Genomic DNA, 23,776 nt, shown 5'->3' on the forward strand with positions numbered 1-23,776 from the left:
AATACATGTATTTGCTGCATTGGTAGCCATTAGAAATCTATCAAATTTTCTTTTATATGGCCTAATTGAATATTTCTGGTGAGAAATCATACATAAAGATTCTCTCTGACCATCATGGCTTTTCCTGTGGCCTGAATTCTGTTTTGCCTTACATTAATAGTGCTAACCTGGTTTTCCTTTGTTTTGTATGTGCCTTGTCTTTTTCTTTTCCTAAACCTTACATTCAATCCTTCTGTATAATCTAGTGGTTAAGAATACTGTCTCTAAAGGGGCGCCTGGGTGGCACAGTGGTTAAGCGTGTGCCTTTGGCTCAGGGCGTGATCCCGGCATTATGGGATCGAGCCCCACATCAGGCTCCTCTGCTATGAGCCTGCTTCTTCCTCTCCCACTCCCCCTGCTTGTGTTCCCTCTCTCGCTGGCTGTCTCTATCTCTGTCATAAATAAATAAAATCTTTAAAAAAAAAAAAAAAAGAATACTGTCTCTAAATCCACACTGCTTAGGGTTGAATCCTGGCCTCACCACTTACTTGCTCTTTTTCCTTAAGTTATATAATCTTTCTGTGCCTCAGTGTCTTCATTTGCAAAGTGACAATAATAGTAACCTATCTCTTCTAGGGTTCTTCTGAAGATTGAATAAATTAAAACAAGTAGAGAACTTAAAACGTAGTGAGCAAATAAATGTTCTATTAGCTATTATTATAAAGTATGTCTCTCAGACACCATATGTCGGTGGATCTTTTTGTTGTAATCTAACCTCAAAATCTCTTCCAGTCAGTGAATTTAACCCATTTATATTTATTATAATTATTACTATCGTGACCTCATTTCTTTGATCTTATTTTGAGTTTTTCATTTATTACGATTTTTGTTTCTTTTCCCCCTACCGTCCACTGTCTAAATCAGATTATATTGTGCTGTTTTGCAGGCTTTACAATATATATTCTATGTCTGGTTATTTCTAAGGTTTTGATGACCATATTTTTGCTTAATGTCTATATATATTCGTATGTCTTTCTTTTCCTGCTCCCCTCCATAAGGGGAAAAAAACTGAAGATTTTAAAGTAATTTTGTGTATGCATCCAGTGTCAGTCAGATCTGATTTCTTTTGAAAGTAATCTGCTTTATCTTTCAGAAACCTTTAGAAATTTTTCTTAATCTTAATTTAACCATAAAGTGTCTATGGGTAAGTACCTTTTTCTCATATTTCTTTTTGGCACTGTGTGATCCCTTTTAATAGAAAAACATGTCTTTCTTTAATTCTAGAAAGTTATTCTGTTTCATTCTGTCCCTCTTTAATTTCTTATTGAACTCCCATTAAGTATAGTCACCTATATTGCTCCATTTCTTTTCATTTTTCTCACAATCTTTCATTCTCATTTAATTTCCTAATGTCTTTTGGGATAGTTTTTTTATTTGAACTTCCATGCTCTATTATATTTACTATTCAGTTTACTATTGGCTTTTTTATTTTAGGAGTTATATTTTTATATTACTTATTTTCAGTTGGTTCTTCATTATAACTGCTTGTTCTGGTTTCATGTTTCAGTATCTTCCCAAATCTTTCCAAGGTTGTGTGTGCATACCTTTTAAAAATTCTTGTTATATCTGTTTTTACTAGTTCTACTTTCTTGTAAGTCATTGTAATTTCTTTCATACTTATGATCTCCTATTTTCCTTGTAAGGTATTTTTCCTCATTTTCCCTACTGGCAGTAAAGTCCTTTGGAAGAAAGGTGACAGCTACATCCTAACTTGAGGTAGAATTGGAGACAGAGCTCAGTCTGAGCTTCACGAATCCCTGTTGTCCCCTTGTTTCTTTGCCCAAGTATTGCTCTTGTTAGAGGCAGCCATGTTTTGATGGAATTACCTGGATAAGGTAACATTGAAGGCTTTGTTAACATACCCATGTCATTGGCACCGGTCCCTGCCTGGCTCCATGCCCTGAGGTTGACTAGAAAGCTCTAACTTTCCTGATCCAAGGTATGAGGTAGGAATTTTCCTGGGGTCTTAGTTTTAGGGCACTGGGGATACTCCTGAAATTGGGGAGTCTTTCAAGCATGTTATTTGGGGGAGTCTGAGTTTCTACAAGCTCTAAGCCTACACCAAAATTTTCAGTTACAGTGAGAGAGGAGCTCCTTTGCTGCATCTAGCCCACTCTCACCTCCCTGACACTGGTCAGCCTGGGCTCACATAGGGCACCACAGGGAGTGGACAGTACAGCTGAAAATCTTTTTCTGCCTGTGTGTTTATCTATGGCCCCTGGCACACCACTCTTTCCTTCTATGCCATTTACCTTCCGACAGGTATCCACTACTTCATGTTTCCCCAAAGGTTTCTCATAGATTTTTACCAAGTGTGACCCTCAAATTTACCACACTTCTTAGCTCCTGGCATCTTCAGGATTTTTTTTCCATTTCTGTCAGTAGCCAGCACTACCACTCGTTTCATCTTCCACTAGATATTTCTAAGAGGAGAAAAAAGTCTTTGGTGAAACCCATCCACATAGGAGAGAATTCCTAAAAGAGTAGAGAGGGAAGGAAGAAAGGAAAAGCAAGCTGGTTTCCTTACAGCCTAAGGAAGTTCCATCCCTTCCTTACCCAGAGTCACAAGAAAAGGGAAGAAAGCCAGTGCCCATGTGGGCTCCAGCCAGATATCAAGAATGGGAAGAGATGGAGACCACAGCTCTTAACCACTCTGACAGCAAGGTCACAAAAGATCAGAGCTTGAAAGGGGAAGCACTCTAGGCCTTCTTGAGTAGACATGCTTCCCAGGTGGGAGCACACCATTCCTGTAGGCAGGGCTCCCTCGACTGAGAAAAGTAGCTGGACCTTGTGCCACACAGGAGAGATTTCTGTCTCTCTCTGCCACTATGTCTCCTTGGAGCAAGAGTACATAGACCACTGTCCTATATATAGGCTCATATTAACTCCTGGTTCAGTAGTTCAGTAAAAGTTCTTAAGAACTTTTAGAGACAGAAGGAATGTCCTAAGATCTTGTACTTTCTTCTCTTTTCTGCTCTTTATATTCTTCCGTAGAAATTTCATCACATACTAAAGGATCACTTTAACACTTGATGAGTAAGTGATGCCTGAATGCACATACCGAGCTCTGCATTTTTTTTCTAAGCTTAGTTCTGACTCTTCAGCATATACTTAATGATGCCGCTAGGATATCCCACTGCTCCCTGAACTTCCCAGGGTCTAGAACTTCCCTGAGAATTTTCCTCTGTAAATCTTCCTGCCTTTTCTATTAATGATTAGGCCATTATTTTCTCCATCACTCACATCTGAAACCTCAGGGTCATCTCTGATCCCACTTTCATTCAAAACCCCCTACCCACCCCATGTGTCCTTTCTTTTCATTTTCTTTTCAATTCAGATACATATATAGAAATAGGTATAGGTATCTACCTTTATAAAAAAGATACATTTTGGTGGGCGATCCAAATTAATATTTTTATTGCACTGCTTCTACCATGCTCTTTTTTGGCTCAAACACTTTTTAATTAACATCTCCTATTGCTTAGGGCTAGCTGTGATATTCAAACTTTCTTAACCTGACATGCAGGGGCCCCCTGTCATCTGGCTCTGACCCATTCTGAGTATACCCACTTTCCCTTGAAGAAGTGGTACGTTCTTCTCTACCTACTAATTTTCAATCTGTTTTTCCTATCCCTATGAGAAAGTCTAGAGAATCTAATACCTCTTATGTACTTCCTCTGCAATCTAGATACAAAGCAGATTAAGCAGACCTTTGCCTCCTAGCAGCAAACAGTGAAAAATGACTGAGAGTTGTAGTGTTAGTATAATGACATAATGAGATGAATTTCTTGTTTTTGCAAAATTACCATTTATTCAGTTCCACTACCATTTTTACATCTGCTCTGGGCTGAATATGTGGTAGGTTCCAGATAACTAGATGATATTTAAAAAGGAAGGAAGGAAGGAAGGAAGGAAGGAAGGAAGGAAGAAAGAAAGAAAGAAAGAAAGAAAGAAAGAAAGAAGAAAGAAAGAAGAAAGAAAGAAAGAAAGAAAGAAAGAAAGAAAGAAAGAAGAAGGAAGGAAGGAAGGAAGGAAAGGAAGGAAGAAAAAGAAAGAAAGAAAGAAAGAAGAAAGAAGGAAGGAAGGAAAGGAAGGAAGAAAAAGAAAGAAAGAAAGAAAGAAAAAGAAAGAAAAAGAAAGAAAGAAAGAAGGAAGGAAGAAAGAAAGAAGAAAGGAAGGAAGGAAGGAAGGAAGGAGGGAGGGAGGGAGGGGCGAGAAAGAGAAGGGGAGGGGAGGGGGAAGGAAGGAAGAAAGAAAATGAACAGTATCACTGTGGACAAACTATTCTCTGGTGTGAATATGATAATAAAGATTTCTGCTATCAGGGATTTTCTTTTTGGGGTTTTGATAAGATAAAGTTGCCAGCTAGAAGTTCGGGATGCCTGTGAACACACACACACACACACACACATGCATATTCAGATATACACTATCAATACAATCAGTCCCTATTTAAAATATTATCAGAACCATTGAAACTGGAGATGGTAGTAGTTTACCTATAACAACCTGAATCCAAAAAATAAATAAATAAATAAGGAGGAGGAGAGAAAAGAATTGCATCTAAAATGCATTGCCGGGGGGCACCTGGGTGGCTCAGTTGGTTAAGCATCCGACTCTTAATCTCAGCTCAGGTCTTGATCTGAGTTCAAGGCCCACCTTAAGCTCCATGCTAGGCTAGTTGACAAAGTAAGGGAGGGAGGGAGGGAGGGAGGGGAAGGAAGGAAGGAAGGAAGGAAGGAAGGAAGGAAGGAAGGAAGGAAGGAAGGAAAGAAAAGAAGAAAATACATTGCAAAAAGACATCTTTCTAAAAGTTACTTTCCCTTTTTATCCTGTGGAAAGGCTATCTATATTTTATTTCTGTAGACTCAATCCCTGTATTATAAGGCCCCCTTGATGCCTCTGACTGCACAGTATATCAACAGATGTTGCTCTTGGAGGCTAGGAAAGAACTCACTCACCAGTCATTTGAATAACACAGTTCTCTTACCTAGAAGTAGTTGAATGTTTCATTATGTACCATATGCTAAGTATAGTCTTGGGGATGCTGTGTAAGCGGCTGATTTCACTGCAGTAATAAATTGACGATGAGTTTCTAGAAGTGTTACCACATTATGTAATGTTGGTACACGCAACCGGTTTTTTTTGCCAAATTCTAATGCCTCCTCAATTCAAAACTTTACAAAGGAGCCTAACGAATTTTAGTTCGAAGAAGAATCAGAATCTCAAAATTTTTTCACTTGGATTTTTTTCTCCCTTTTTAATTTTTTTTATTAGCAGAATATGACTCCGTGGGGGAATAGACTGATTTGCAGGGAGAAATCTTAGGAAGTGTGTTGCAAAGGAAAAATACAGCAGAGCCCCCCACTAAGGATCCTGACTTTAAATAGTCACGAGGAGCAGCCCTCAAGCTTAGTGAATACAGGGGCCCTATACACACAGGCTCACTCTAAAAAAACACTTCAGGATAGTTAAGAAATACTATATTCCTCCATGTTCTTTACATCTTTTTTTCTAGATTCACCTTCTAATGACAACTTTATAGTAACTTTAAAGTTCACAGTATATTTTTGAGAGGATACATTATCAACCTACTTTCTAGTGTATATAATGAGATATTTTTTAGGTTACTAACCTAAAAACACAATACAGTAAGATCAATGATTGTACTCCTTTCTGGCTACCTATAAAAAGTCCCCTAAAATATTCTTTCTTATGTGTCTGCACGTTATCATTTTTATCCACATTCCATTTAAAAAGGCGATTTGTTTAGCCGATCCCATTGAAAGAATGCAAAATAATGCTCATTTAGGATGTGCTACCCTATACACTCTCAGCTTCAGTGGTAAAAACTTCCAGTACTCTGATCTAACGTTCAGAGGGCAATGAGAGTTACTACATAGCAAATAAAAAAAAATAATGAATAGCATGTGCAGAAACTATAGCCAAAATAGTATCCGAGAAGCATTTCTGCACTCCATGCGTGGCGAGGTTGTATCACAGGGACCACCCTCTGTCTTTGGAGCCACAGGAAGAAAACTGGACCTTTACAGTACGTGCTGGATGTGTAGTCTTTTCCCACGGAGCATCTGACTTCTCTTAAAAATGAAAGAGCAACAGTAGAGGAGAAAAGAACTACGTATAATTTAAGCCCTGATGCAGACCCATGCGTGGTTTAAAAAAAAATAAAATCTAGCGTAGAAAGCACTGTTTTTATGATGTTTCTGAATTACCCATTGGGTCCCTATTGGCATTTGTAAAGTTTAGACTTTAAGTATTCTCAACCATGGATATGTGATTTTTTTTTTTTTGATAGACATTTGGAAGAATTAGCATGTAGTCAGGTTGTTTGAGACTATTCTGGATATTGCACACATATCAAAGCATGTGTACAAAAGTCAAAGTGAATAAACGCTAATGCGTGAATTCAGATAGTGACCTTTTATTAGATGGAAGGACAACAGTAAGAGGAATATATTTTAGATCATTTTGAATGTGAAGAAATTTAGTATATGCTATTCATGTTGCCTGACATGAGTTCTCCCCACCTTGTCAAGGCCAAGTCAAATTCTAACTCGTCAAGAAATTCTGACTCGTCAAGGAATCCTCTTACGGCCCGTTCTGATTTCCACATCCTCTGAAATTAATAAGTACTGGCAATTATATCAAGTAGCTTTATGCTACGCTCATTTTTAAGGTCTTATAGGTTTGTTTTTGCTATCTTGTAACCCCCTTATAGCAAGGAAAATTTTTTTAAACAGATGCTGTAAAAACAGTAGATCTTTTTAACTGATTTCAGCTTGACTAACCTGAGTCCCCTTGAACCACATTCCCGCCCTAAGACATGCTGTTGGTGCCCACAGCACATCACGACCAGAGCTGGAAGGACACTTTTCATGAGTTGACTTGGTGCTTACTAGGCATCAGTCAAAATTGTTGCTAGGAAAACCAGGTAGAATGCTCTCGGGAGACTTTCTGGGTTGTTAAAAAAACTTGCTGTTTATGCTAAAGTGGGTAAGAGAACAATAAACTGGAGTGGAGGCAGCAGCATATTCTGATCTCCACTTTGAATGGAACCAGCCATGAATTGCACCTCATGAGTGAGATTTCTGCCACAAAAAAATATATATATACAAACTCTCAAACAGCAGACCCCTGTGCAAAGTAGGTTCTTTGCTCTACATCACAAGTTTGTATGTTGATGCGTTAAATGTTTTGTGTATGTATATTTTATTTTTTATGAATCCCCACTTAAATCAAACATCTTTTTTAAGCACCCAACTTCTATGTCAAACACATCAGTTATGAAAGCTTCTGCTGTTTCTTGAAACTTCTTCCAAGCCCATTGTCTGCTGTTAGCTTATAGATACTCGTGCTAATAACAGTTGCAGTGTAACTTTGCAGAGGCCTCCCACTGTATCATCTTCAAAATGCACATGTGAGTGCGCACACACACACAGAGGCATTGTTCTTGCCAAGGGGATTAATACTCCATTTTTAACACCTGAGTTACCCACACTCACAAAGTTGGTGAAAGTCCTCAACCAATTTTAATTTGGGGGCATTGAAAATTGTAGTGTCAGGCAGAGAAAATAGTGGTTGGTTGTAATAGCCATGAAGAAAGAAAACAGAGTTGAGTCCAACTCTTTTCTGATGTTGCTTTAAATCACTACCATTAGCTCACCATGCAGAGATTTGTCCTTTATTACTCATTCAGCCAATGGGGGCGGGGATCAACTGTTTTCTAGCTCCATCGATCCCATGGTGTGACTTCACAATTATTTACATTGTGAGCCTGTTAAATTATGAAGGGAATTTGATAAGTGTTTTCAAATGCTTCTCTCTTTTCATGTCCATTTCCCATTTGCTGTTTAGATCATTTCTTGGCATTTATTTGGGTCAATTCATCATGGTGTTTGAGAGCAGGTCGAGAGGTTAGTCAATTCCCTACTGTTAATTTGAGTTCTAAGTTGTTTTAAATCTATATCTAGTACATTACCTAAGATGCTTACAGAGGCTCAAAACTTTTATCTTCCAGGTACAGTATAGGATTTAGTTAGTGTAGTATTTTGACTACCATTCAGCGGCCTTTCGGACCTTTTTCATTCAGAGGTTTCATTCTAAATTCCAGTGTTATTTCTTTAACAAATTAATGCAGCCATTCCAGTAAAATAGCATTTAACAGGGCATTGTGGCTTCTAACTATTACCGAGAGGTTTGCTTCTTAGACTTGACTTTTCCTTAAAGTGGTAACCAGGGTCTACGGCTGTCCCACCCTGAACACACCCGATCTCGTCTAAAGTGGCAACCAGGTTAATAGAGAACTAAACATTTGCAAACCTAAGACTTTTCCATAATGGTATTTCATAGAACTCTTCTGGATCTGCTCCTTCTTTTATCCTTCAAGACAATAACATTTCAAAACTCCTTTTTTCAGAAAGTGGAGCTAATTGATCATTTGTTCTAATTTCAGGGTTTCTCCTCTTCAAAAATCTGAAGTTGTTGAGATGGTTAAGAAACAAGTCAAAGTCATAACACTTGCAATTGGCGATGGAGCCAACGACGTCAGCATGATACAGACGGCGCACGTCGGCGTCGGTATAAGTGGCAATGAAGGTCTTCAGGCTGCTAATTCTTCTGATTACTCCATAGCTCAGGTAAAGCAGCATTTCTGCAGAACACAGCACGAGTCTCAGCTGACAGTATGAAGAGAAAAATACTCATTCTTTTCCATACTAATTCTTTTCTACTTTTATTTTAGTTCAAGTACTTGAAGAATTTATTGATGGTGCATGGCGCCTGGAACTATAACAGAGTCTCCAAGTGCATTTTGTACTGCTTCTACAAGAATATAGTCCTCTATATCATTGAGGTAATAGCAGGTTAAGTTTAAAATCCTTGTCAGGTGCACGTATACTTAAAGAAAATTTCTCATTGTTTTAGTGAATCCTTCATTTGCCCACTTTTTATAACTCCCAAACATGGTAAAGTCTGTCGGCCACAGAGAATAATGATTGTTTAAATTAGTGGCTAAAAATGTTATATCGTTTTGGTAAGATATGCTGAATGGGAATTAATGAAGTGATGTTTTCAGTTTTTGAGAGACTACAAACTGGGGTGCCTGGGTGGCTCAGTCGGTTAAGTGTCTACCTTTGGCTCAGGTCATGATACTGGGGTCCTGGGAAAGAACCCCACGTCCAGCTCTCTGCTCAGCGGGGAGCCTGCTTCTCCCTCTGCCCTTCCCCCAACTTGTGCTCTTAAAATCTTTGAAGATTTTATTTATCTGAGAGAGAGAGAGCACGAGAGAATGAGCAGGGGGAAGAGGGAGAAGCAGGCTCCCTGCAGAGCAAGGACGTTCCCCCCCCCCCAAGGTGGGACTCAATCCCAGGACCCCAGGATCATGACCTGAGCCAAAGGCAGACACCTAATACACTGTTTAGGGATACACACATGGAAAACTATTGGAAAAGAAAGTAACGGAATGACAGACATAAAATTGAAGACAGCAATTCTAAAGGGTAGAATCAGGAAGGGTACATACATAGTTTTGCTAGTATTGGTCCTCTTGTAGTTCTTATTGTATTTCAAACTCACTTATATACAAGTATCCCTTGCTATCCAGACTTATTTTGGCTTCTGAGTTGGTTGGTAGGTAGCAAGAGTTCAGATAATGAGAATTTGTCTAAAAATTATCAGAACATTTAGTTCCTGCATCTGGATAGCAACGAACTTCTGTATTCCTTTTCTGGTACCATATACAACATATTATTAAAAGTAAAACTTAACCCAGCTCAGGAATGTCACCTCTAAAAGGAGGCATTCTGTTTTGTAAATGTTTTTGCACCACCTGCTGGGTGCCAGGCACCAGGCTTAGTTCAGCAATGACAAAGTAAATCAGGCCTGGTTTCTGTCCTCCAGGAGCTTGCCAATAGAACACAACATAAGCCATATGTGTAATTTTAAATTTTCTGGGAACTACATTAACAACAAGTAAAAATTAAAGCCCAGGTTAATTTTAAAATGGCATTTTCTTTATCTTAGTATATTCAGAATTATCATTTCAACATGTAATCACTATTAAAAAATTATTAATGCAATATTGCACATTCTTCATACTAAGTGTTTAAAATCTGGTGTGTATGTTATACTAACAGCACATCTCCGTTTGGACTAATCACATTTCAAGTGTTCAAGAGCCATATGTGGCCCATATTTACCATACTGGAGAGTACAGCACTTGTGGATAAATTGAACTAAATGATTAACCAACCAGGACATGATAGAGAAGTTATTTACCTTTTTTGTTTTTAATATATAGCCATTTTATCATCAGAAGCTGTATTTGTAATACTTAAACTCTAGTAGGTGTCATCAGTTTCTTGCTCCCCTTGCTGCTCCACACAGCACGGTGATAAGGGCCCCCTAGCTTGTTAAGAAAACCCTCCGTCTTCCACTCCCATCTGAGGACCTGCCCACACCCTCATAAATCTGTCCAGGGCTCCCTCACACATGTCTGTGTAAGCCGGTTTGCCCTCTAATCTGCTGTTTCTATATGTCTGTCAGGGGAGACGCAACCTAAATACTTGCTGTATGGAAATAATATCTCATACTTTACACCAGAGAAGTAACACTATAAACAAAGAAAAAAGTCAGTGGATTTCACATTTACCTACTGATCGTCAGTTGGGAGCCGCTGTTTCGTTCAGCCGTTCTTAATGCCTCTGTCAGAATACTTATCTCCTTATTAAAATGTTGACTGAGCATAGTTCTTATGAGACAAGCTAGGAAAATGAAACTTAGTTTCAAAGTATGCAGGCAGTTTTCATTTATTGGTCACAAAAATTCTATAATTAGGTTACAACCCATTAGGTAAAATAATCAAGTCCTTGGAGACATAAACAGGATAATCTATGAGCTTATTGTTCATTACTGATGAATTTTGTCTGGAATAGTCTTTGTTTTGAAGCAAAATGCCCTTCTAAAATAGCTTAAAATGTCAAAAAACAGATATATTCCTTGTTGTATGTGTAAATTTGTGATTTTTTTCTAAAATGATAATTTTTTATTCCGAATCCCCTCTATAGTTCTAATTTTTCTTAGTTGTATTTTCTTCTCGTCCTAAACATTGATATTCAAAAAAATATCAGTTTATACAGTTATTTACAAGTACTTTTGAAGATACGGGAGTTTAAAGCCACTGGCAGCAATAAATCAGCTTACAAAAATTTAATTTTATAAAATGAAATGAGTGCGTAACTTGTTGCTTTTAAAAAATCTAGATTACTTGACAATCAACAATAAAGTGGGCAAAACTTATGTACTAATGGGGGAAATAAAATATATTAAACTCACATGAAAGACTAAATCTGCACGCTCTGTTTCAGATCCAGAGTTATGCGATTTGTGGTAGATTAGCCCTAAATTTCACTTGGCTTTGAATTTAAAGCCTCTTCATGAGATATTTAGCACTGATCAAATTCTTTACACGTTGAAAAGGAAGTAAGTCCTAAACTCTATGGGAAATCTCATTTTTAAGGTATTTTTCTTTTAGCACTTTATAGAAATATATTTTGAATATAATTCAACCGTCTTGGAAAGGAATTGACCTTTTAAATCAATTCCCAGATACCCAACGTTTGCCAGCTAAAACAAGTTCTGCAGATGTTAATGGCTCATGTCACTCCTGTGAGTGAATAGACAGAGAACACATCGCTGGGTGTCTCTGGTGAGGACAACTGCCAGTCTCGAATCTCTCCTTTCAGTTTTTGTGCCGATCAGGCGTGGGAGCAGAGGACTCATTGACTGTTTGTAAGCTGCTGTTTAATATGCAGAAATGCTCCATGAGGAAAATGTCTGGGAAGCTTTAACTACCACGCCTCTGCTGGGACGTGGAACTCAGAAAATAATACCAGGAGAGGCAGTCTGAAGTTTCTTTGCTAATAAAGGAATGGCCTGGAACGCTATGGGTTTCATAGATTACCGGCAACAAGTGCCTTTCCCATTGCTATGGCACTAGGAACGTCACTATCTTGCTCCTCCATTGCCATAAATTACAGCCAAACAAACAAAGACAGACGTGGCAGGTGCAGGATGAAATACTGTGGGGGCCGCCAGCAGTAGCCCAAGGTGTTCATTGAAATCACTGGCTCTTTCTAAGGGGATGTTTTTTCCCCTCTGAAATATCTGACTCCTTCCTAGCAAAATAGGACCTTTTCTTTCAAATGATTGGTCGCATCCAGGTTTTCTGGTAAGATCCCAAAACAGTGTAGTGTTTCTAAGTTCCAGAAGCTTTGATTGAAGTCAATGAGGTGATACTTTCCAAGCACATTGTGCTGGCATATAGATTTCATGTGAATTTAAATAATCTCCATACCTCCCCAGAAAGACTGGTATTTTCTTTCTGCATCGATGGTTCTGGTGGAGTCAAAGAAGGGCTTTTATGTGTTTATAGTCATTTAGGTGTTGTTTTATTTAGTACAGGATATGTGTCTAATATATCTTTTAACTACAAATCAGACTAGCTTGAAATCAGCCTTTCCATAGACTTCTGCACTATCAAAGACCTTCTCTTTCTCCTCTAAAAAATGTGAACTTGAATGCCGAAATATTTGTATAAAGGTGTAGGATTCTGTTCAAATTCTAGTCATATATTCTTTTTTAAAGAAAGAAATTAGAATGAGAATTTTTTAATGCAGGAAGGTAATTTGTAAAAACATGTTCACATGCCTTTCAATAGAAGTAAAAAGGTAAAAATGTGTTGATAGCTTTCCACTTAAAAATTTCTGCATTTCTTTCATAAAGCAGTTAAATTAGAGATTTTTAAATAAACTTTGAATGCAGACATATTTATTTGCAAACTATTTTGAATGTTAAGCTTTCTGTAAATATTACTTGATTTGAGGGAGATTCTTACATTTCATGCTCATATTGGCATTTCAATCTGCACCAAATGTTACATACAAAGCTAAGAGACAATTGACATTTACAAATGTTTGCTTATACGCAAATTTAACATAATTTTCTCATTGTATATAGCATTGATGATTGCAGATACATTTATGACTATAACCTTTTGAACCAAGTCCTATCTGTTAAATAATTTGGTATGCATCTTTTTTTCAGACCAACAATGATTGGACCACATCTTCATAGATTACTGAGGCCATAATTTGAAACTTTGTGTTTAAAAATTCCACATATTTCCATTGTACTCTAAGATATCTCAAAGAGGTTCCTAGTGTGTATTGTTGCAATAAATCACAGTCCCCTTCAGGGAGAACATTACCATCACCCAGAGTATCACAAATACGTGTTTACATAATCCACATCTGAAAAAGGCCAAATGTGAAAACACAATAGAGAGCATTAAACCCCATCTTGTCACCTTGTGTCTACTTACACTTAAAAAAAAAAAAAAAAAAAAGTAAAGTCAGCAGCACCACCCTAAGGAATAAGCTTAATTTCATATAAACATGCTGAGTTCTTTTAAAGCATGCACTAATGAATGATCTGGCTCCTAGTCTAGGGCAAATGTTCAATTTTTTTCTGTAAATAGATGTAGCAAAGCAAGCAAGAATTTCAGATTTGACTCGGATTCCTATGCTTCTGTTATTGTTGGTAATGTGTGTTACAACCCTAACACAATTTGGACTTATTTTTCATGTGCTATTGCTCCTTTGTTTTCTTTTCCATCTCATGAAGCAGACATTCGTTTTTATATATGCTCAATCATTCCTTTCCACTATAAAAAGGAAAAAGATCAATGTGGGTACAGAAGCTGTTCATAGGGAGGCCAGCCTGGGTACATATTGATAAATGGTGAATTTGTAGCAATTCATGCTTCCATAATGAGGTTAAATGAAACGTGAAGTGTAGCAAAGTCCTTGCAACTCTAATTCAAAAATTCACTTGACTGGCACATCAAGACTTCTTTCCTCCAACAGGTTTTGTTGTTGTTGTTATGCTTTGGTTTTGTGTATGTGTTTATATAATCTCATTGCCAGGCTAGACTTTTTACTCTTCCAGATCAACTTGATTTTTAATTACATTTTAGGTCTGCTTTCCTAAAAGTAATCTATGGCTTATTGACTTACTAATATTCACTTTAATTTTCTGTTTGTCTTAAACATCTTATAGAAAGTTTTTTTTGCCTTTCCTTGTGTATCCAAAGTTAAGGCTGCTGTTTTTAAGAGAATTGCAACATATAGAAGGACATTATGCTTTATTACTTGAAGATTTATGCTTAAAGCACAAATTCAAGTGACCAAGTATTTTTAATACATAAATTCAAATTTATATATGGCTACAATTATCTTTCTGATGGCTACAATTATCAAGAAATATTTTAAAAGTTTATAAACTTTAACCCACTAATTCTACTTCTAAGAATTTATCCTTAAAAAGGGGAGGGGGCCCAAGAAAATTTTTGGAGGTGACAGGATGTGTATCTTACCTTCATTATGATGACAGTTTCACCAGTGAACACATATGTCCAAACTTAGCAAATTGTATACATTAACTGTGTGCAGTCTTTTGCATATCAATTATACCTTAATAAAGCTTTTATTTACAAAAAAAAAAATCCATCCTTAGAAAATAGAGATGTATAGGATTTCTGTACAAGAATATCTAGTTCAGAATTATGTATAATGGCAAAAACTGGAAGCAAACTAAATATCCCAAAATAGTTACAGTCACACTGTAGAGCATGTACTAATTTTGTTTTAAAGGATATGTAACAACTTAAGAAAATAACTATTGTATAATGTTAAGAGGAAAAGGAGCAGGACATGACATTATACACAGTAGGTTTCCAGTAAGGTAAATTTGTGAATGTATATAAATGACCTAGATGAATGCAGCCAACACAGAAGAAAACTGTGATTATATTATTAGAGGAAATCATTTCATTTTCTAAACAAATGTGTTATTTTATATAATCAAAACAACAATTTATCTCCTTTATTACCAAGAGATATTTATCTCTTTAATTACTAAGAGGTAAATATTTTAAAAAAGAATTAAAGCTCTAAATATTTAATGACATAAAATATATTACCTAAATTGCCTTTTAAAAATAAGGTTGTATAGAATTTTTTAAATGCATGATTGCCTATTAATATGATTCTTTTTTGACTCAACAACTGAAACCAATTCTGACTTAAGTAACAAATACCTTCTGAAAGCATCCCTTCAGATTAGAAAGCAAAAGAGAGAAATGCCATTTTCAAGAAAGTTGTGAGAATCCTATGTTAATACTGCTATTATGCAGCGGTTGAATTTCTGGATGCTAAGCAATGCATTTACGTTTTTTGTGTTCGTTCTAATTTTGGGCTTTGGCGTTTTCTTCCTAGATCTGGTTTGCCTTTGTTAATGGCTTTTCTGGACAGATCCTCTTTGAGAGATGGTGTATAGGTCTTTATAATGTGGTAAGTTTAAGGCATTTGATTATTCCTGTTTTATTGAATACTTTTAAGATAAAGGTTCGCCCTGGATTAAGCTGCTTGGAGTAATGACCAGTGTGTGTCCTTTAGATGTTTACAGCAATGCCTCCCTTAACTCTCGGAATATTTGAGAGATCATGCAGAAAAGAGAATATGTTGAAGTATCCTGAATTATACAAAACGTCTCAGAATGCCCTGGACTTCAACACCAAGGTAGGACGCGCTGGCCCAGCACATTTGGGGTAGACAGTGGGACTCGCTTCTGTTTTAATTCCATGGGGCATCTGGTCTTCCAAAGCCAAGGAAGCAAACTCCAGGGTTCTGACTGTTACAGGTCGTATTTGCCGAAGGTTCTGATATGGACTCAGAAGAGTTTTTATTTGTTTGTTTTCTTATAAAATTAACGCATAACCGCAGTTCACTGTGGTTTGCCAGGCAGCAGTAAATTGGGTCTGAAAGACAGACATGAGCGTCCTTTTGGCCCTCAGACTTCTGTCTTTTGCGGTGTTGTGGGGAAAGTCTCACTCCTCGCAGGGGTCGGTCATCCAGGACCAACCGGGTCTGTCTTTCCATGTGTAAAGTGGTGGGGGAGTGGGAAGGATATATCATTCTTTATTAATTTTCTGTTTTGCGAAATCACTTTGACCTTATTCGAATATTAGATTGCATTGTAGTCTCTGGTCAGTAACTCATTTAGTCATGATACTGAGTATTTCCAAGCCATAAAAATTTAAATACAAGATAAAATATCTAACATTTTATCTAAAAATCACGTTCTGAGTTTATATCCTACATAACACACTGTGGACTATTTGTTATCCCTTGGGGTCCATGGTATTTATTTGTCCCAACAACAAAAACATTTCATTTTCTGCATAGTTAATTTTCCTCCAAATTTAGATTCCAAAGTCTTTCCACTGGCATTTGTTAGTAATTCAGGTTTCTGTTCAGAAAGAAAAAAATGTTTAATTTTGTAACAGTCAAGGCAGATGCCATCTTTGAAGCTATAATAAAAGCAACAAATAAAATACACCTTCACAGAACTTTTCCCATCTAATATAGTGCATGTTTATTAGTGTGCTACTAATAATCAGATGTGATTAGTGCTTCAAATTTAGGACAGTTAATGTAGGATATTTTTTAATGTTTCTTCATTTGCAAAGCTCTCAGATGATGTTTATTCTCAGTTTACCAAGAGAATAAAGCAAACAGGTGCTTCAGCTCCTTGAAGCTGTAAATGACAGTGCCAAGTTAATAGCCAGGATGGTACTTGTCTTTTGAGACGAGGTCTTCCTGAACTCACCGTGCATGCGTGTCCAGGTGTGCACACACAACTTGTTGGCATTGTTTTAAATAACTGAACTTGGTTAATTTAAAAAAAAAAAAAAAAAAAAAAAAGCTGAGAAGTGTCTTAGACCATTGGTTCTGAAAAGTATTTTTAATGGTCTCTTAAAACGATTAGTAGTTACAATATACAATATCTGTGCTTTTATTTTTTAATGTTTTGTTTTGGGATTTTTTGAAATTTATTTATAATGTCCAGTTTGTATTAAATTGCACCACCTTGCTGTAATGTCTTTTGTTATCTCTGGTGGGTATTTTCAAGTGATGGTAAGACACAATCGGGACAAATACAATGGACTATGAACTCTTGTTTTCCTGAAAAGGTGATTTGAGAGCTGAGAAAGTTCCAGGCCTGCTGGCATACTAACAGTAATTCTCATGGACCTGGACAGTTGTATCAACCTCAGCCACAAATATCCGGTCTACCATAGCTCAGGCTCCACAATGCTTTCTCAAGAATTAACTTCCCAGCCACAAACTTGGCCATGGTACTCTTGCTTATAAACATGAATTGATCCTCACAGGATTATCCTAAGCCATTCCTGGAAAGTCACATCTTTTCATACCCTTTGCTCATGGCAACTTGGACAGTCTTGGGGCCAAGGAAAAGGCAGTCTGTAGTTTTAATGTGGAAGCATCATTCCTTGTGTCCTTTGTTGTTCTTTTGTTGTTTACAAAGTATTTCATTATCTGCAGAGCCCATGCATTTTGAGAAGTCATCAGATCAACCCAAATGGATTATGCAACTTCTCTATCCTTTGAATATTTATACATAAGTTGCCAACCATTTTTTTTATAGTGTATGTGGATTTTCTAATGATTTCAGTGAAAAATCTGTGATTAAATCCCTTCTAAGTGTTTTAAAATTCAGGGACAAATGGCGACAAAATGCATAGTTGTATACACAGCAGTTGCTGTGGGTCCCCAGTGTAGGAGCATTGTTGGCCTGAATGATGATGATTACGTTTGTTATGGTAAAAAGGGTCGGAGGTTCTGAGGTCCTGACAGGGGTTAAAGGATTAGCATGTGACAATAAGTATCGGTCAGGAAAATGGAAAAGTAGAACTAATTTTTCTTGCACCCACCTGTGCTTTCTGTCAAATAAAAACTTGTGGTAATGACATAGTGAGGAGAAGAGACAAAGGTTAATGAGTAACACAAGTTCAAATGTGTAATGTATTGGAGCGTAAATTGGATCATACAATCCAGTGTGGCTGGGTGAACTAACAAAGGAGATTGAGATCACGGTGGAAAATTTTGGGAGGCAGGCAACTTAATTTCTGTTGTTTGAACAGCTTAAAACTATTAATACATGCCAATTTTATTTAGCATAAATTTTGCTTGCAAGAAGCACTTTTAAATGACAAAACTGCAACTCTTCAAAGGGCCATAAGAATTCTAAACAGGTTTTCTATAACTTAATCTTTCACATCCCTTCTACAAAGAAAGTACCAGTAATACACGCTCCCTTGCTCTTAAAATACAATAGATATAGAAAAGTAATAACTATTCAATGATGTTATAAATTGTAGGAAGTTTGATGTTGACAGGTTAAAAATTGTGGAAGCCTTTTATAAATTCAGTAATAGTGACAGTGCTTTAAGGAATTATAGGACTTAAATGGTATACCTGTTATTTTTGGTATGTAGTGTGTGTGTGGAGAGAAGTGGAGTGGGGGAGAGAGAGAGAATGCATTATATTCTTACCGTTGAAAAGTATATACTTTTACTGCACATGGGAAAGAGAAAGTAGGGATTTCACCAAATCCAGTCTTTTCAAAAGTCTATTCTTCGAGAATTATGAAAATAGTCCCACCTAAAGAATTGCAGGGTCTACATTGCTTTTAAATATTATTTTCTTTTTCAGGGAGAAATTGAAACTTTTAATACTTGCTTTTTAAAAAGCAGAAAAAATTTCAGTGAAGCTGAAAAAACATTTTGAGAAACATAAAAATAAATAAATGACCCATGAAGGTCTAAGAGGCAGAAAGTGTCTGTCAGTTCTATTAATTCACAGTGGTGGCCCGACAGAAACACGTTTTGTGAATCTAGCTCACAGATAAAAAGAAAGGTCAGAGTTCACGGAGCTAGTTTATCGCAAATGGTTCTCATGGATTTTTGTTTTCCCTCAGGTTTTCTGGGTTCATTGTTTAAATGGCCTCTTCCACTCAGTTATTCTGTTTTGGTTTCCACTAAAAGCCCTTCAGTATGGTAAGTAGAAAGCATATGAATGCTAAGAGATGACTTTTTACTTTTTTAGAAAAATAACTCATTGTCAATATAGGTTAAAAATTATAGCAGTTTCATTTTATGCTGTTTTCCTTAACCTAAAATACATGCATCCAAAAGCTGTACACACTTTAAAGATTTTTATTATTCCTTCGGGAGCAAAGTGATTTAATATATGCAAAGCCTTTCTTCTCTACTTCTCATGTTTTCCAAACTTGCAGAGAGTTAAATTTTAGGGCTCTTTTTTTTTTCCCTCTGTTGATGTATAGTTTGAAGACAATAGTGCTAATATTTTATGTAGTCCATTTATTATACCTATGAGGCTTGCACCAAGCTCTTTATACTGAACCTGATCAGAAATGCTAGTGTTTTTAAGTATATGTGAGCTGATGTTTTGAATGAGATTTTTTAATATGTTCTTATATTCATCTTGGAGTGGAAGCTTTTCCTCTGCTTGTTTTGAGGGAGTGATTTTATTCTGTCAGTTTTGAGAGAAGGGAGCATGGTGAATTTCCTATGCCCGTAAAAATGATGAAGTAGCCACTCGACAAAAGAGATTTCCTGGGATGCTGTGTCCCCCGGCGCAGACCTTACCCTGAGATCCCGAGGAAGGCAGCCGGCTGCTCCATGCCTCTGCTCCCAAACTACAGGAATTAAAAACATGACACTCCACCGGAGGGTCTGTCTGTCCTTTAGAAGCACAGGCCTTACATCGCTGGCTATGAGTTAACGATTGCCCACAGAAGAGCATGCTGTCCATCCCTTCTTGCCCACCTACAGTCTGTTCTCCATAGGCAAGGTGATCCTTGTACAATGTGAATCAGAGCAGGTGCTCTCTCTGTCAAGTTTAGAGCGAAATGCACAGCCCACCATAGTTAATCCCTCCACTTGCATAGTCCTGTCCCACCGCCCACCCCACCCCCAAGCGCCGCAACCCCCAGCTGGCTCTCCCCCTCACTCCCTCAGGCTGGTGCTCCTAGAGAGCCACCAACACTGTCTCCTCTGCTCCCATTGCTTCGCTCATTATCCTTCATCTTTTCTAGGGTATCTTCGCCTATGAGGGTGTGATGCATTTGCTCATTTTTTATTGTCTCTCTCCCCTGCTAGAATCAAAGCTCCCTAAGAGCAGAGAATGGTCAGTGTAGTTCGCTGTTGTGTTTGCAGGGCTTAGAACAGTGCCTAGCTAGTCTTCAGCACTCAGGAAGCTGTCAGTGAGTTCATGGGAGCACGGGGCCTGCATGGGGTCAGTGTTACAGGGAGGGAGGGCCCTTCGTGTCCTAATGAGATTTTCATCTCATTTCTTTATTAATTTCTATGCCAGTACACTACATACGTCTCCTGTTCTAAGCCATGGAAATGAGTGGTAAGAAAATCCAATTAAAAAATACAGCCTATTGACTCTAGCAGGCCAGGAAAACCACAATGGCTTTTTTTTTTTTTTGAGATATAACTCACATGCCATAAAATTCACCCTTTTAAATTATACAATTCAGTTGGGGTTTTTTTAGTATATTCAGAGAATTGTACAAATTCACCACAATCCAGTGCCAGAACATTTCCATCACTCAATAAAGAAACCCCACATGCATTAGCAGTTACTCGCCATTGCTCCTCACCCCCAGTCCCTGGCAACCACTAATTGTTGTTTGTGGATTTGCCTGTTCCGGATATTTCATTGTAAGAATGGAATCATGGAATATGTGGTCTTGGTTCGTCCATGTTGCAGCATGACTCCGTGCTTCACTCCTTATGGATGAATGATAATCCATTGTATGGATTTACCACATCATGTTTATCCCCTCATCTGTTGATGGACATTTAGATGGTTTCCACTCTTTCAAGCCATGGGATATTGAAATCTAGGGAATAATATAGGACCTTAGATACTTTCTCTAGGTTAAGTTTATTTTCAAATTGCTAAATCAATATAGGTATGAAAGACTAGGCATGTCCATCTCTTGCTGTTTCAACATTCTAAAATAGAAAAAGGAAATTTAATGCCAAAAGTATCTCAAGCCAAATAGCATGTAAAATGCCTTCACGGTGACAGGGTTTGAAAGGAATTCTCAAGTAACGCCAGCTCCTGGGGGGCAGATCCTAGGGCTCTCATTGCGTTTGTCTGGGAAGCTGCCCGAGCCCGCCGCCTTTAGCAGAAGCAGTTCATGAAAGGTGCCGCCTGTAGAACCCAAATCCAGCCGAGTCCAGAACACATGCGCCTTCTCTTCTTAAGATGTGAACGGCATATGGCGTCAATTATGTTTTAACATTCGAATGTTGAGGGGTTTGTTGGGTTTTTTGCCTTGTTTTTAATTTTTCAATAAGGAGAGGTTTGGGGTTTTTTTTTACTTTTGAAAGGATGAGGTACACAAGAAATGTAAGCGTATGTAAAGTGCAGCTAAATATGCATTAATTCACTCGCTTTGGCGGTTCTCAAAGTACAGCCTGTAGACACCTTTATAAATACCCATGATGACCTTTTTGGGGCAGCTGAAGTCAAAATTTCAAAATTTGTATAGTATTATCCAGACATTATTTTTCACGGCTGATACAAAAGCAAGGGTGGGTAAAACTGCTGGTACCTTAGCACAAGTAGTGATACCACTGTCCTAGTGAGCATTATATTCTTCCTTGCCATGTACCCACGTTAAAACAGCAACAAAAGCCAGTCTCACTTAAGAAGGCCCTCGAAGAAGCTGTAAAACTAAGACTTTTAGTACATCTTGAAACCTGGTGCACATCTCATTAATATTCTGTGTGACAAAATGGGAAATGAGCAGAAAGCCCTTCCGCACGCCAGCGAGAGTCGTACCGGGCAGGATGCCCCGTGGACCATTCGAGTTGTGAGCTGCACCAGCTACTTTCATGAGCTTACAGAATTCTGCATGAGTTGAAGATCTGCCCAAAGTGTCAAGGGGAGCCATTGACTTTGATGTCATAGAGTACGAAAGTTCAGTGATAACAGTTTCAGGTTCCACGCTGTAACCTCTAAGAAGGTACTTGTCGAGTTTTGATGTAGTATCAAAGAATATCCACACTCAGGAGAAAAGATCATTAAAACACTCCTCTTATAACTCCGTCTCTCCGTGAAGTCGAATTTCCCTCATATATTTCAACCAGAATATGAGAATCCAGCTGCCTTCTCTTGAGCAAGACATTAAAGAGATTATAAAAATATAAAACAAGGCTAATTTTCTCACTAACCTTTTTTGATTGGGGAGATATTGTTTATAAAATCTGCTTATATTATATGTATGAGGTTCATTACTATTATCATTAGATAAATCAGTACATATTTTTAATATTCTGCCTTAATTTCTAACTTGGTAGATATCGATAGATAGAAACCACATAAACAAAAGCTTTTTGGGATGCTCAATAATTTCTAAGTGTAAAGGAGTCTAGAGACCAGAAAGCATGAGAATGAATGGTTTATCTGAATTGTCCATGTGCTGAATCTGACAGACCTCACAATAGGCTTTTTAATTTCATTCTCAATGTGGTCTTGAAATGACTCCTCGGCTTCTTCATGATGAACCAGTCATGACCAGAAGGCTTGCTTGGACCCCAATATGATTATTTTTGATAACTTGTATACATTGGTTAAAGGACCAGTCAGGAAGTAATCATGCGATATTTTCTGGTATTTCATAGATTTCTGAGTATGTTAATTTGGTTGTATGGAAATTTTCAGATTAATGGCAGTTTGTAAACAGTGTGTTCAAAAGACATAACACCTCAAGGAGCAACTGAGACTCGGTTGAACGTTTGACTCTTGGTTTCAGCTCGGGTCAAGGTCGTGGGATCAAGTCCCGTGTCAGGCTCCATACTGAGTCTGCTTAGGATTCTTTCCCTCTTCCTCTCCTTCCTCTTCTGCCACCCCCCCGCTCTCTCTCTCTCTCGTTCTCGCTCTCTCTCTCTCAAATTAATTAATTAATTAAATTTAAAAACAAAAGACATAGCACATCAAATCCTATATCCTTAATCATGGAATATCACTACAGAGAAAAGGAGTCTCCTATGTTGCTGGGCTATTAAGCAGCCCTTCCTGACCCCTTCTAACCAAAAGCTTTAGAAGGGGTGGGGTCCCATCCTGGAGCATCTGCCACGGGCCCCCAGCACTGGAGCACTATGCTTGGTGCCTTCCATAGGAAACCTCATTTTAATATCAAAACCCCTCCAGGGTGTAGGTAGTTTCACTCCGTCTTTTAAGTGAACACACTGGATTCCCTTGGAGATTGATTATAAACCAACATGACACAACTAGTCTCAGAACCAAGCCTTCTCTGTGTCTCCCAAACTCACCCGAGGATTCCTTCTCTTCATACCGTTGCCACTCTGCCTCTCTCATCCCATAGTTTATTCTAACGTATTTTGTCCTTACTTACGAGATTTTGAATAAATATTGTTGAATATTTGCATTTGTAAAATACTGTACTGCATATGCCATGGGTTTTAAATTTTTCCATTGTGCCAATGATTTAATTATTCAGTTATTTTTAATTTTTTTATCAGTAATCATGATTTTTGTTAGCTACCACACCCTTCATCGGAAGCCACATTTGTTAGTCATTGCTGGATAACAGAATATTTTAAAATAGTCCCCTAAATTCATCCAAACCTATGCCTAGAACCATATTGGTGTTCCTCAGTCTTCTGTGATTTGCATTTATGAATCCCTTTTGGTCTGATGCCAACAACTTCATGGAAAGAAAGTGGGCTCCC

General features: G+C 37.7%; 1 protein-coding gene across 4 annotated transcripts in view; it reads left to right on the forward strand.

The window, feature by feature from the left end:
• Positions 1-23,776, forward strand: part of ATP8A1 (ATPase phospholipid transporting 8A1) — a 225,937-nt gene that overhangs the window by 164,967 nt on the left and 37,194 nt on the right. For all 4 annotated transcript variants that reach the window (XM_019801970.2, XM_019801971.2, XM_019801972.2 and 1 more), the window contains 5 exons: positions 8,513-8,696; positions 8,801-8,911; positions 15,393-15,467; positions 15,573-15,695; positions 18,958-19,036. In XM_019801970.2, coding sequence (XP_019657529.1) covers positions 8,513-8,696; positions 8,801-8,911; positions 15,393-15,467; positions 15,573-15,695; positions 18,958-19,036 — 572 coding nt within the window. The remainder of the gene's footprint in view (positions 1-8,512; positions 8,697-8,800; positions 8,912-15,392; positions 15,468-15,572; positions 15,696-18,957; positions 19,037-23,776) is intronic.

Source organism: Ailuropoda melanoleuca, chromosome 11, assembly GCF_002007445.2.
Source record: "Ailuropoda melanoleuca isolate Jingjing chromosome 11, ASM200744v2, whole genome shotgun sequence".
Classification (NCBI taxonomy): domain Eukaryota; kingdom Metazoa; phylum Chordata; class Mammalia; order Carnivora; family Ursidae; genus Ailuropoda; species Ailuropoda melanoleuca.